The 14,021-nt window shown below is 39.2% G+C and overlaps 1 protein-coding gene across 3 annotated transcripts; it reads right to left on the bottom strand.

The window, feature by feature from the left end:
- Positions 1-443: 443 nt before the first annotated feature.
- Positions 444-12,511, bottom strand: LOC139945052 (ferroptosis suppressor protein 1-like). 3 transcript variants are annotated; one of them, XM_071942309.1, is made up of 8 exons: positions 12,191-12,511; positions 8,862-9,049; positions 8,196-8,431; positions 7,644-7,848; positions 7,012-7,161; positions 6,202-6,402; positions 5,188-5,376; positions 444-460 (listed from the first exon to the last, which is right to left on the bottom strand). In XM_071942309.1, exons 2-7 carry the CDS (start codon positions 9,034-9,036, stop codon positions 5,213-5,215), a joined length of 1,131 nt encoding a protein of 376 aa, XP_071798410.1. In that variant the 5' UTR covers positions 9,037-9,049; positions 12,191-12,511; the 3' UTR covers positions 444-460; positions 5,188-5,212. The 3 variants fall into 3 exon arrangements, with proteins under 3 accessions (XP_071798410.1, XP_071798409.1, XP_071798411.1); XM_071942308.1 differs by lacking the exon at positions 444-460 and having other exon boundaries at positions 3,124-5,376; XM_071942310.1 differs by lacking the exons at positions 444-460; positions 6,202-6,402 and having other exon boundaries at positions 3,124-5,376.
- Positions 12,512-14,021: the final 1,510 nt, after the last annotated feature.

Genomic DNA, 14,021 nt, shown 5'->3' on the forward strand with positions numbered 1-14,021 from the left:
TCTCATTAAAGGTACTTTACACTATTGGTAGCCACTGTATTAGTTACCATTATATATTTTTTGTTAACAATCAATGGAGAGCTGTTGATAGTATAAAACATTGTGAGAAACGGCTTGCTCTGAAATAACGTGTTTTCGAGAAAGAAGTAGTTTTCCACTTAAATTTGAATTCGGTTTTGAGGTATCAAAATCAAGCATCTTTATGAAACACACCAATTTTGTGTGACAATGGTGTTCCCCATTATTATCTCGCAACATCTACAACCAATTGAGTTCAAATTTTCACAGGTTTGTTATTTTGTGCATAATAAATGTTGAGATACGCCAAGGGAGAAGACTGGTCTTTTACAGTTGCCAAAGGTGTCCAGTGTCTTTAAGACGGGATAAACAAAGTTATCTCGTATGTCCTTGTTTGAACCTGTGCTTGAAGCTTCTTGTCGGATATGGGTTGTTGGTGTTTCTGAAAACAATCCGAAGACTTTCCGTTTAAAGCCAGTGGACACTATTGGTAAATGTCAAAGACCAGTCTTCTCACTTGCTGTATCTCAGCATGCATAAAACAACAAAACTGTGAAAATTTGAGCTCGATTGGTCGTCGGAGTTGCGAAATAACAGTGAAAGAAAAAAAAACCACCCGTGTCACACGAAGTTGTGTGCTTTCAGATGCTTGATTTCGAGACCTCAAATTCTAAACTTGAGGTCTCGAAATCAAATTCGTGGAAAAATAGTTCTTTCTCGAAAACTACTCCACTTCAGAGGGAGCCGTTTCGACTCACGATGTTTTATACTACCAACCTCTCCCCATTACTCGTTACCAAGTGAGGTTATATGCTAATAATTATTTTGAGTAATTACCAATAGTGTCCACTGCCTTTAAATTTGGTCTTGTGGCAAATAGCTGCAATCTGACTTGAGCTGTCAATCTGCTAAGACGTACAGTTAGAATTTTCACTGTTGAACTGCCGAGACAAAAGAACTCTTTTATTGCAACTATGTGGGTTGACATTTTCCATCTATTTAGGGACATTGTAATATTTAGTGGTTATTCATTGTTGATTTATAATAGTGTAGCGGAAATGCATGTGACGAACATGTGACTGTTTAGTGAAGTCCATGTGTTTGCATGTGTTTGCTGTGTGGCTGGGCGATCGGGGCAAGTGGGCGGAGCCTAAGCGCTTGCAGTGACTCAGGCTGGCAGGGTGCGCGTGCGCAGTGACTCAGGCTGGCATGGTGCGCGTGCGCAGTGATCAGGTTAGCGTGCGCGGTTAGCGATCTGGGACCGCATGTGTAGAGGCATGGCACCGGGGGCTAGCGTGTAGAGGGCAGTTACGAGTCAGGTGTGTGTAGCGGAAGACCTCCAACAGGAGGTGCTGTGTAAATAGTTCGTGGATGGAGCGGGAGTGATCGTAAGTTAATTTTTCTGTACAAAGTGTATATATTAGTTTGTTCATTCTTGCATATTGAGTTTATCCTTGCATTTTATGTGATAGGCCAGGGGTCTTATACGTGTTTATTTTGTATTCTTATATGATAGGCCGGGGGTCTACGGAATTGTTATTGCATAAGTTGTTGAGTATTTCTAGGTGTATTTCATGTAATTGTGTTATTGTGACACACTAGTCGAGTGTAACGTTTCCAGTCACAAATGCTTTGGCTTGTGACAAGGTAAAGAACACCTTCTGGTAGTGTAAGAATTAAGTTAGGCTGTGATTGTGGTCATGTGACACGCTAGTTGAGTGTATAGTTTCCGGTCGCAAATGCTTTGGCTTGTGACCAGGTAAAGAACACCTCCTGGTAGTGTAGGAATTAAGCTGGGTTTTCGTGGTTTTTGTGCTGCACTGGGAACGTGTAGAGGCACACTGTTAAAGCTTTTGGCTTGCAGTAAGTGTGAACACAGTTCGGGAAGTGTGGTTTGGTGTGGTTACTTTCGGGTATTTGTTGTTTTCTTGTATTGGTGGTTGTACCCAATATTTAGTGCTCTGTGAGCCGTTGTGCAAATATAAGGGTTTCAGATATATAAAGTAAAAGTAAAGAGAGGGTTACATGATTACAAAGTAAGTGTCATCAGGTTACAAAGTAGGCGTCATCAGGTTACATGGTTACTTTGGGTCTATCAAAGGGTTACTTAGAGCTACTTTTGATAAAGCAAAGGGTTACTTAGAGTGGCTTTGGGTCTAGCAAAGGGTTACTTAGAGCTACTTTGATAAAGCAAAGGGTTACTTTGAATTACTGTGGATAAAGCAAAGGGTTACTTAGAGTGGCTTTGGGTCTAGCAAAGGGTTACTTTGAGCTACTTTTGATAAAGCAAAGGGTTACTTAGAGTGGCTTTGGGTCTAGCAAAGGGTTACTTTGAGTTACTTTTGATAAAGCAAAGGGTTACTTGTGGTTACATTAGAGCAAGGGTATGTGTATTCATGGGGTATGCAGTAGTACTGATTTAATGTGTTGTTGAGATGTATATTCATTGACCCTGAGAGAAAAGTGCTTAATAAACGAATCCCTGCCCAATTATGTATATGATTTGATTGAATATTGATTGTGCAATAAAGGATCTAGTGATCAGTTTTACCGACAGCCAATTTGTCAAGGTTTCTTTGCTTACGTGTAACTTGTGTTTGTGTACCTAACATAATTAGACTGATCATTACGCAATCGGCGGTATATTTCCTCCAAAACGGACCTCGTCTCACAGCCTTTAGACCCCTCGATGGTCTTTAAGCCTAGAGAATAGTTAGGCCAAGGATCAAATTGTAATTTGCCTGTAATAGTTTGCAATTGCCCGCCACAATAGTTATACTGATTGAGTCCAAATGCTAGATTTGTCATTTTTATTAGGGATTAATTTTCATAACTGATAAAGATTAAGTGTGAACATCAGTTAAAATTCTTCTTCTTCTTGATTTGAGTTAATTCACGAATTACTGCTCGAGGTCGTTCTGACAATCAGTTTTACCGTTTTTCAAGATGGTCCATGAGTATCAGGGTTTTCGTGTTTATTTAATTACGCGTTCATGTACCTTTTATTGTAATCTGATGGACTCTTATTTTTTTATACTCTCAATTTCTGGAGGCTTTGTGGAAATAAATTAATAATTAATGAGTAAATAAATAAATATATAATAGTAAGTTTGGATCTTTCTAATGTGCTTTATTTATCCATGCGAAATGGTAATAGCAGTATGTAAAATACACCAAATACTATTTAATAATAGAGTTGAATATCATAGGACTGCATTGAGTGCACATGACACTGATCTACCAAAAGTTAAAAGCCACATAATATTATTATTTTTTTTACGTAATATTAATTTGTGCAATCTCTAATAGTGAAGCTTCTTTTAGTGAACGGACATGTCCAAGTCAACTGGAAAAGAAACAAAATTAATTCACTCCTGATATGTTGACAGTTTCCCCCCTTCTTCTTATCAGCTTTTGTTTGCACACTCCTTCATCTAAATTTCTTTAGGCGACTACTCATTCATTCATTCAAACTTACATATTTTATTTGCATACTTTATGAAAACAGAGTACAAACCATTTTTTTGAAGGATTAACCAATGAACAAATATTTTTAACGAGGCAGAGAAAAATAAATAAATAGAGTATGGAGGCATCATCTGGAAGCAGAGGCTTATGTAGGGATGCCTGGGACAGACAATGGCCAACTCACTGACAGCGCCCCTATGCATCGTCTTGCATCAAGACTAGCGCGGACAACCGGTTATAAACACTGGCCATTATCAACGGTTTAAACATCCCCACGTGACGCGCTCTCCAGCAATAACGCGCCATTCGTGCAAAATAGTGGAGCGATTTTAACAATAGCATGACGTCCCAGGTGTGGGTTAAGTCGCGCTCGGGCCATTCTTACCCCCGAATGGCGCGCACCTCGGGCATTATCCTATACTTGATGATTGACCAAACAAGTAAAGATGCAATAAAGGCCGAGTAAAAAAAGAAACATGTTTAGCGTCCGGTTTTCTCAAAAAAAGGAAGGAGGAGGGGCTTTTTGCTTTTTTTATTTCAAGATGGCCGCCATTCTGTTTAAATGAAACACTTTGGGCAAGACATTCAGACAAGACATTCAGATTGTTTTAGCTGAAATCGCTTAAAATAACCCTTAAAAAAAAAAAAAAAAAAAAAAAAGAGGCGGCCTGTAGAAAGGAAGCGGGCGGGGACGCTAAACATGTTTTTTGTTTTTTTTAACTTGGCTTAAATAATACGTAGACTATACCATAGAGAAAAGACCAACGTGGTCCTTTCTCTATGGAGTTAGTACTTTACATTCGCCACATGATACCACATTGCAGGCTGGCATTATAATTAATCTATAGTTTAAAACCACATTATTGAGTGGTCAGACAGCTGTAGGAGGGCTAAGTTTAAAATTAGGAGGGTCGATAGGACTCAATTTATTTACACCGTGCACCAATGGGAGACTTTTGGGACGCTTGGTGGCAGCAGACTTACCAGGTAAAATCCATTGTTCTCGGCAATGTACGCATGCTCAGAACTACGTAAACAATGGAAATTGCCATCTAGCGTTCCAAAGTCTCCCATTTTAATGTGATAACAAAAATATTCGTTTCACAACATGAATCTATTTACTTTTTACAGCATGAGAATGCCTGACACTAGCAATAAAAAACGATTTTTTGTTTTATTTCCAGCACTCTCTTCCAGCTAACCCTTCAATTAAAAACATACAGGCTCACACTTAAAGGCAGTGGACACTATTGGTAATTACTCAAAATACTTATTGGCATAAAACCTTACTTGGTGACGAGTAATAGGGAGAGGTTGATTGTATAAAACATTGTGAGAAACGGCTCCCTCTGAAGTGCCATAGTTTTAGAGAAAGACGTAATTTTCCACGAATTTGATTTCGAGACCTCAGATTTAGAACTTGAGGTCTCGAAATCAACCATCTAAATGCACACAACTTCGTGTGACAAGGGTGTTTTTTTCTTTCATTATGTTCACGCAAGTTCGATGACCGTTGAGCTCAAATTTTCACAGGTTTGTTATTTTATGCTTATGTTGAGATACACCAACTGTGAAGGCTAGTCTTTGACAATAATAATAATAATAATGAACCATTTTTGTAGAGCGCATATCACAATCACAGAGAAGTCCCTATATGCGCTTTGAGATGAAAAAAAAGAGAAGTAAAAGTACCACAATTACCAATAGTGTCCACTGCCTTTAATGTTCAGTGAAAGGACTTGGGAAATTTTTGTTTCATCTCGCCCCAAAACTTCGGAAGAAAAAGATGCTCGCTCTTGATCTTTCTGGCGAAGAAAGATCCTAAGACAACTGGCCCTGCTTGAAACATACCACCGTCTCGCCCAATCGGTAGGACAATCATCGGTCCGGCTGTTTAAGAAGAGACAAAAAACAACAACAAATTAATTTCCCTTACAGGCAATGTACACTATTGGTTACACAAAATAATTTTTGGCATAACAACTTTCTTGGTAATGAGCAATGGGAGAGCTGTTAATACTATACAATCTTTGTGAGAAACGGCTCCCTCTGAAGTTGAAGTTTTTGAGAAAGAAGTATATTTTTTGAAACTAAAATAATTATTTGAGTTTACTTCGAGACCTAGGCTGAGGTCGAGCATCTGACAGCACACAACTTGTGTGACAAGGGTGTTTTTCTTCCATGATTCTCTCCTAACTTCGACGACCAATTTAGTTCAAATGTTCACAGGTTTGTTATTGTATGCATATGTTAGGACACACCAAGCGAGAATAATTTGGGCTCAACTGGTCATTAAAGTTGCAAGTGAATAGTTAAAGAAATCACACCCTTGTCGCACAATTAATTTGTCTGTTTTCCGATGCCTAAACAATAACAGACTTCAGGCCTTGATTTTGCCTTTTAACAAACTTTTCAAGTCGGGTCTCGTGCTTGTCGAGTCAATAGCCGCGGCAGATGAGCTTTTTTTAACATGCGCCCTCTATTGGCAATCCAGTGACTTGGGTCGCGGTTAATTGGCACTTTCCTGGCGAGTGAGGGCGCACAACAAAGCGGTGAAATAATGCTCCGATTAAGATGCAGTTTTTCAGTGAATTGGACGCGACGAAGGACTCGACGAAAGTTCGACTTGGGTTAAGTCTACACATTTCTGAGCTCCCCCAGTTAAAATACAGAGGAGTGTTTACAAAGTTAGGTCTGCTGAGGAAGATTACTTACGCTTTTTCCATTTTTTAAGCCGTTTTCCCTCGGCAATGGACAAAATGTTAGCAGCAACCAATTCTCCTTGTTGACCGGCCAAATAGGCCATTTTGAGTGAGCCAGACTCGGAACAGTCCCCAAGAGCGAATACGTCTGTAAACCCTTCAACCTGAAGGTGATCATTGACCCTGAGATACCCACGCTCCGTCATATTGGTTTCTGGAATAATACAAGCATCCACAAGTTTTAAACAAGTATAGGCCTCGTTTGGTGTCTATAAATAATAACCTCTAAAGGCCGAGTCACACTGCAGCAATATGACGACAACGATAACGATAACTACGCAAATAAATCGCATTCTATTGGTTGAATTGCTCCACGCGGATACGCCCTCGGTTACTCACCCAATCGAGGGCGTGCATTTTCAACGTTCTCGGTTTCGTTCTCGTTTTCGCTCTCGTTATCGAGACCTGTGCGACCGGGCCTTTACTATTAATGTTCTTGCCGTCGTGGGAACTGTTTGTGTCTGATCATTGGGTTCCAGTCCCAGTCATGACACTTGTGTCCTTAAGCTAACACTTAACCTTTGCTCTGTCCTTAGGGTGGGGCGTAAAGCCGTATGGTCCCGTGTGTCGTTTTAAAAACTATCAATGCAGGTAAAATATCCCAGTACATGCACATTCACTTATCGAAAAGATAAGGGGTTCGCCCCGGTATGTCTGGCATTTATCTTCAATTATCTTCAACCACGAAGGCTGCACTATAGAAAGAAAGGTAAGAAATAAATAAATAAAGAACCATGTACGACGAATGGATGGGTTGTCATACCAAGTGATGTTGCGTACGCGGATGAATTGCATGGCTGCCCGATGCATACGATGGCAAGATCAGCCTGGATCTCAGTCCCTTTGTTTGTCTTTAACGTACACTTGGAAGATCCATCCCTGGGGATGTCGTCAAGATTAGTAACCTTCTCGCCTGCCGACAAACAAAATAAATAATAATAATATTGGCTAAAATATAGTTTTTATAGACAGATTTTGAGATATGGCGGTTATAAAGAGCACTTGTATGCAGAGTTTCTGTCAATAGTATAAAACATTGTGGATAAACGGTTCCCTCTGGAAGAAACGTAGTTTTTGAGAATAAGTTATGTAACTAATAATTAATAATAATAATAATTGTGGCTTCTTATATAGCGCACATGTCCGTCACTCAGTGACGCTCCTGGCGCTGTAACACAGTATTTCCTGCAAGATGTGGGACTGTTTTTGAAGTTATGTAACTACCATGTTATGTAACTACCGTGTTGAGTAGACATTTTACATGTCAGAGTTGTTATTGTATGCATAATTAGAGCTGGTCTTTGACAATAACCAATTGTGTCCGGTGCCTTTAATCCACAATGTACAGTATGTTGTAAATGTAATTAATTTTCAAAAACTTTTCATTAATTATACCGAGTACTAGTTTGACTCCCTTAGCTGCGAGTTGTTTCCTGACCCCTTCTCTGAATTTAGGCCTCAGCTCATCACCCTCCACGAGGTAGTCTCTGGAGTGAACGACTGTTACTGACTTATCGGGGAAGTCGGTGGCAATCTCACCCGCCATCTCAAGCCCTACGGCCCCACCACCGATGACTACAATCTCGTTGGCCGACTTGACCTGTGAAAGTAAAAACGAAAGGTATGTTTTTCAAAAATTCGTAAAGGTTATGTGCCAAAAAAACCCAGCCCAAAACAGCATTCTCCAGAAGACGATCAGAGCATACTGATCGAAACGTCGAGTTAATCCAACGGTTCTTTTCAGAACCACCCCAACTCATTTAGAGATTGTTATTACATGGTGTTACCGCAAACTCTTCTATATATAAAACAGCATTAATTCGTCGGCTCAGTGCAAGAATTTCGGTAATTGCAATCACATAAAATTACCTTCCAAGTAAAGCAACACACCCAATTAAAACTTGTACAGCGAAGGGATATACCTTTATCGCTATGTTGTTATCCTACCTTCTGAAACATGGCTGTATACTGCGATACGTATACATCGGTGTCCTCTCCGCCCTCTACGTTACCGGGAAACGGTCCCTGGCTCCCCGTTGCTATGATGAGATAATCGTAGAAAATCGACTCGCCTCCGGACAAAAGAACCTTTTTCGACTTAACGTCTATGGACACAACTGTTCCGCGTTTGAAACTCTCGCCGAACGTTGGCTCGTATGGGATAAACGTCTTCTCAGAGAGACCTTCAGTATCAAATGAAGGAAAGACATGATCAATTTCTACATTGTTTCCCCTCTCAAAGTCATTCAAATATTCGCCAAATATTCCGAAATTCGAAAGAAAACACTTTTGTTTTTAGAGCCACAATGGATTATGAATGACGTCATTGCCCGGTATCTTTGATGTCAAATATAATGGGAAAATATCACACGTGTACACGCTGCGACAACTCTCAGCCAATGATAAGCTTTCTTGCGTGCACGTTTACTCAATGATGGTGGCCATTGACGTCAAGTGCAATCCATGTACTAGTAGGCTCTTGTTATGCAAGGACTCCAATTACATTTCCGGACACAGTTTTAGACTGTCTTCTTTCTGTAACAGTCTCTTGGTGGCGCTTCATATTGTGACCCCCCCCCCCCCCTGTTTGAAAAAAAACCATCATTCTCTTACCGTCTTCAGTGCAGGCTCTCAGAGCTGCTATGCAGTGATGCAAAGCCTCCTTTGGGTCAATTAAAGTCAGCTGACATTTCCCGATAAGTTTATTGGCCACAGCGACACCACCGTAGCCACCGCCGATGATGACGACACGTTTGGTCTGCAGTTCCACGCTGCTCGAACCCCCCATCGTAATTGCAGTTCTATATAGAAAGGGATACCATACACCACTGTTGAAATTTATATTATTTAAGGAACAATGCAGAATTGGTAGGAAAACAAAATCTTGAAGATCACAGATTTACACAAAACTTACACGGTTTAATGATGGTGACAGTAGAAATCATCACTTGAAATATTTCTGCATGAAATGTCATTGTCCTTCAAAACATAAATGATTTGTAACAGAAGTGAAATTTAAAGGAGCATTATACTTTTGTGGTGTTTCCCCGCAGTGATCAGGCATACTTCTATCAAAACATGTATAAGCAGATTAAAGGAACACGTTGCCTTGGATCGGACGAGTTGGTCTATACAAAAGCGTTTGTAACCGTTTGTTATGAAATCCATATGGGTAGAAAGATGATTTAAAAGTAGAATACAATGATCCACACAATTTGCCTCGAAATTGCGTGGTTTTCCTTTTACTGTGCGAACAAACACGGTTGGCCATTTATGGGAGTCAAAAATTTGACTCCCATAAATGGCCGACCGTGTTAGTCAACGAGGTAAAAGAAAAACCGTGCATTTTCGAGGCATGTTTGTGTGGATCATTGTATTCTACTTTTACAGCATCTTTCTACCCATATGCATATTATAACAAACGCTTTTCAAAGACCAACTCGACTGATCCAAGGCAACGTATTCCTTTAAGTTTTGGGAAAACACTATTTGATTTTGGGAAAATACAGTTTTAATGGAGTGCTTTGATCCTGGAGTCGATTCAATTGAGGACTGTTTGAATGTCCCGAATCTCACCAAAGGAAGTTCACATTCATTAGGCTTTTTTTGTGTGTGTTTGCTTACCCGTTGCCATGTTAATGATAAGCCTTCTTCGTGATAGTTTGTGTTGTGTTTTATCTCAACTCATTGTTCAATTGAATTGAAAAGTGTTTTGTACTTTAAGCACAAGGATGGGAGCTCACATAACAGTTGTTTTCTATAAATTGGGCTGATTGTGGAATACTATTAGGTGACATCAAACTGAAACACTTCAAAGTTTTGCTTGCTTTTCGCACCCTAAGTTGTATTTATGCTTACACAATTATGCTTACCAGAATAAGGTTACAAGCCAAACTCAATCTTGTAACTGTATTAAAGATGCTATGTCAGATTTTTGGCCGATTTGACCCCCAATAGGTATTTTGATGGGGGTCGAGAAAGTTACAAGCTTTCATTTGAGCCATTGCTCGAAAAGTCTGCCAATTATTAGTAGCAGTGAAATAAAGTGCTTAAAATTAGTTTTTGTCGGGATCCCGACAATATATCACGTGACCAACTCTTATGTGTTTTATAAGAAATTTTTGTCATGGTTCTTGACCATTAAAAGTAAAAGTTAAACTTTTTTTTCGTTAGAGCGGGTGATACTCTTTGAAATACCATTCACTCAAAAAAAATATAATTTTTTTAATGTTTGGGGCCAAAAATCTGACTTAGCATCTTTAAAAATATTATTGTAGGCAATTGTATAAACATAACTGTTTACCGCAAAGTATTGACGACGTAACAGCTAGGGGGAAAAAGGGCCTACATCGTCTCATGAAAAACAAAGTCGTCTCGCAAGTGTCTGTTATAATTTTAATGACCCTTAAATGACATTTTATACGACACACTGCTTCGTTCATACACGCCACCACTAAGTATCATGGCTGGTTGCACGGGTTTCCATCATCATGGTACTCCATGGTTTAATGTGTGAACTTGGTCAACCCCCTCCCCGCCATCCTCAAATGGAAATATCCGGATGGACAGGAGAGTATCATTCAGTGCTAGCCCTATATACGACTCTTTCTCCGTACACAGATACTGTGTAGTACAATACGAAAGTGTAAGGCCGCCAGGGCTAATTCAGTGCATGTGTGGTAGGGTTTTAATATTTTGGAACACAAACCATGACCTAGACTTGATTTCAAGTCTTAGATCGCGGTTATTCTTCTGCATCTCAGCTGCGAAAAGTGGCCCCACATTATTAGCTATCACGCTAAAAAGCCACGATCAAAGACTTGGAACCAAGTCTAACCATGACCCAACGTTTGTACGATGTGTCTCCCTGTTGTTGTGCATGATTACAGTTGCGTGGTCACGAGCGAATTTATAGACGATATTGCACGGGCATTGCATTTTCCTCATTATCATTTAATCATACAAAATAAACAAGGCTGGTTTTTAGAAAGGGTTGATTGTTATTTCTTCATCCATGGTGATATACAAGAACGATGCTGCGCCATTGTGCACGGCTGGATTAGTGTAACCATTTTGTTTACGTTTTTATCAGCGCAAAGATGAAAGTAATAATGACAGCTCTATTAAATTACGACATCTCTATGTTCTGAAAGCCATGTTCTGAAGAACCACTGATGATTTACAAAATATGTTTATAGGGTTAAGATTAAAATTAGGAAAATTAATACACTATGGTGTCGGCACATACACAGTAAACAACGCTGTTTTTTAGATAGCTAAAAGTGTTGCGAAAGAATGACAACGCCGCTCCAATGTGCACGGCTGGATTAGTGCAACCATGTAATAGGGCCTATCTAGTGATTTTGTTTACGGTTTTTTTTTGGACTATGCAAAAATGAAGGGCGACTGATTACGACAACCATGTTCAGACTAACTCATTTTTTTTATGATCTATACTCGCTAGAGAGTTGTTGGTGGTTAAAGGCAGTGGACACTATTGGTAATTACTCAAAATAATTATTAGCATAAAACCTTTCTTGGTGACAAGTAATAGGGAGAGTTTGATGGTATAAAACATTGTGAGAAACGGCACCCTCTGAAGTGCCATAGTTTCCGAGAAAGAAGTAATTTTCCACGAATTTGATTTCAAGACCTCAGATTTAGAACTTGAGGTCTCGAAATCAACCATCTAAACGCACACACCTTCGTGTGACAAGGGTGTTTTTTCTTTCATTCATATCTCGCAAATTCGATGACTGATTGAGCTCAATTTTCACAGGTTTGTTATTTTATGTATATTTGAGATACCCCAACTATGAAGGCTAGTCTTTGACAATTAACAAAAGTGCATTTAAGATTAGAAAAATACATTAAAGTGTCGGAACACCGAGGGATGTCGGAACATCATGTGCGGTGCAACCAGAAAGTATTAGGCTACATACCTCGGGTTCAAAGTGCAGTGCAGACCAGTTTTGCCACTACGGTCCGGTAATGATGAAGTCTATACGAGCAACCGAACAGGATGATGAAGACTGCCAATATAAAATAGCACACGTTTGACCATCAGCAGTGAAGAATGATTCAGCAAAAAATCACCAAGGCACGCTGCGCAGCGTGACAAGAAAAAAGTGCCATCTCATTCCACACGATTGTATCATAGGGATCCTTTCTCCGTGATTGTATTGAGAAAACGCAGTGTCTGAAAAAAAAAATTAATGGTGTGTTCTTTTTCACAATAGAGATTTATAAACTGGTATCGAGTTTGCTAATGGGTGCGTTCGTTTAGCTTCCCTGTGTCGACCCCGGTGTGTGGCGTTTTCTTTTTCCAGGACGAACGTGCGCAGATAATTACCCACGTTCGTCCTAAAAAAAAAAAAACCCGCCACACACCGGGGTCGACCCAGGGAAGCTAAACGAACGCACCCACAGTTGTTTTTTAATAGAACTTAGCAGCGCATTGGCAAGCATCCTTTTCGCTGTCTTTTGTTTTTCTTTTTTAAAGATGGGGTAATTACACCATGGTATGAACCCGTACACAATTTGTGTAATTTGTGACTCCTATTTGTTCTAAAGATGAAATTATGGTCGTTGACGATGCCAAAGGTGTCCTGTGCCCTTTAACCGCACGAAGCTGATTCTTTGTAATCACTATCTGAATCTAGATAATACTCAAGGTCGATATCGGTTTTTTTTTTTTAGGGTTTTTAGTCCATGGTTTTTTATTTTTAATTGTTGTCCCTTCCAGTTATCGCTGCGGTGCTTTGTTGTGGGTGTAGTTTGTTTGTTTTCAATAGTCTGGTTTTGCTTGTGTTTTATAATGATTTCTTTTGTGTGATTTTAAAATGTTTCAGTGCAATCACCTTTTTATATTGTATAATTATATTTTTATCGTTGGCAGGGGTCTGGTTTTACACATCTTCTGATGACAGTTGTATACTTTTGTTTTAACCTTGACAGCCCCTGTACAACTTGTAACTATTGTGTATGTCTAAAGATTTAAAATAAATAAATAAATAAATAAATAAATAAATAAATAAATAAAATACTGCTTTGCACTGTCACCCAAACTATATCACTTATAGGAGGCTTCACTCAGTTTAACTATAATCTCTATACGTATTAAAAGGCACTGCACACGTTTGGTAATATTAATCAAAATATAGACATTGTGAGAAACGACTCCCTCTGAAGTAACACAGTTTTTGAGAAAGAGGTAATTTCTCACTAAGTAATACAATACTTCTGGGCAGTTTGAACAACAAGGGTGTCTTTTCGTTCAGAATTTTCTTTGACAATTAACAAACGTGTTCAGGGTCTTTAAAGCGAGATCAGCGATTTTTTTTTTGAAAACCAAACTGGGACTCACTAGAGATACGACGTCTCCACGCTCAATCTCCTGTAATGTATCTAAAATCTACTTTCGATTGGTTAACACCCCTGACACCAGTCGTTTATCCATCGAAATACTTCACCGGGGCCCAATTTCATGGTTCTGCTTACCGCCAAACTCTGCGCTTACGATCACCATTCATGTGTAAGTATGCCACAAACCAAAACAGGTAAAACGAAAAGGGTTTTCTCGTAGTTTCGCGCATCATCTTAGTTAATAGAAGTGAAAGGAGTGAAATTGCATTTTAAAGTCACCTGGAAGTGGTATTTTTTCAAAATAAAGCTTTTGTCACTAATATATGTGTTTTGATGAGTGGAATGTGAATAAACAGTTAACTAAGGTTTTATAAATTCAGTTCTTATGTTATTTACAAATTTAAGAGT

Source organism: Asterias amurensis, chromosome 12 (genome assembly GCF_032118995.1).
Source record: "Asterias amurensis chromosome 12, ASM3211899v1".
NCBI classification, from domain to species: Eukaryota; Metazoa; Echinodermata; class Asteroidea; order Forcipulatida; family Asteriidae; genus Asterias; species Asterias amurensis.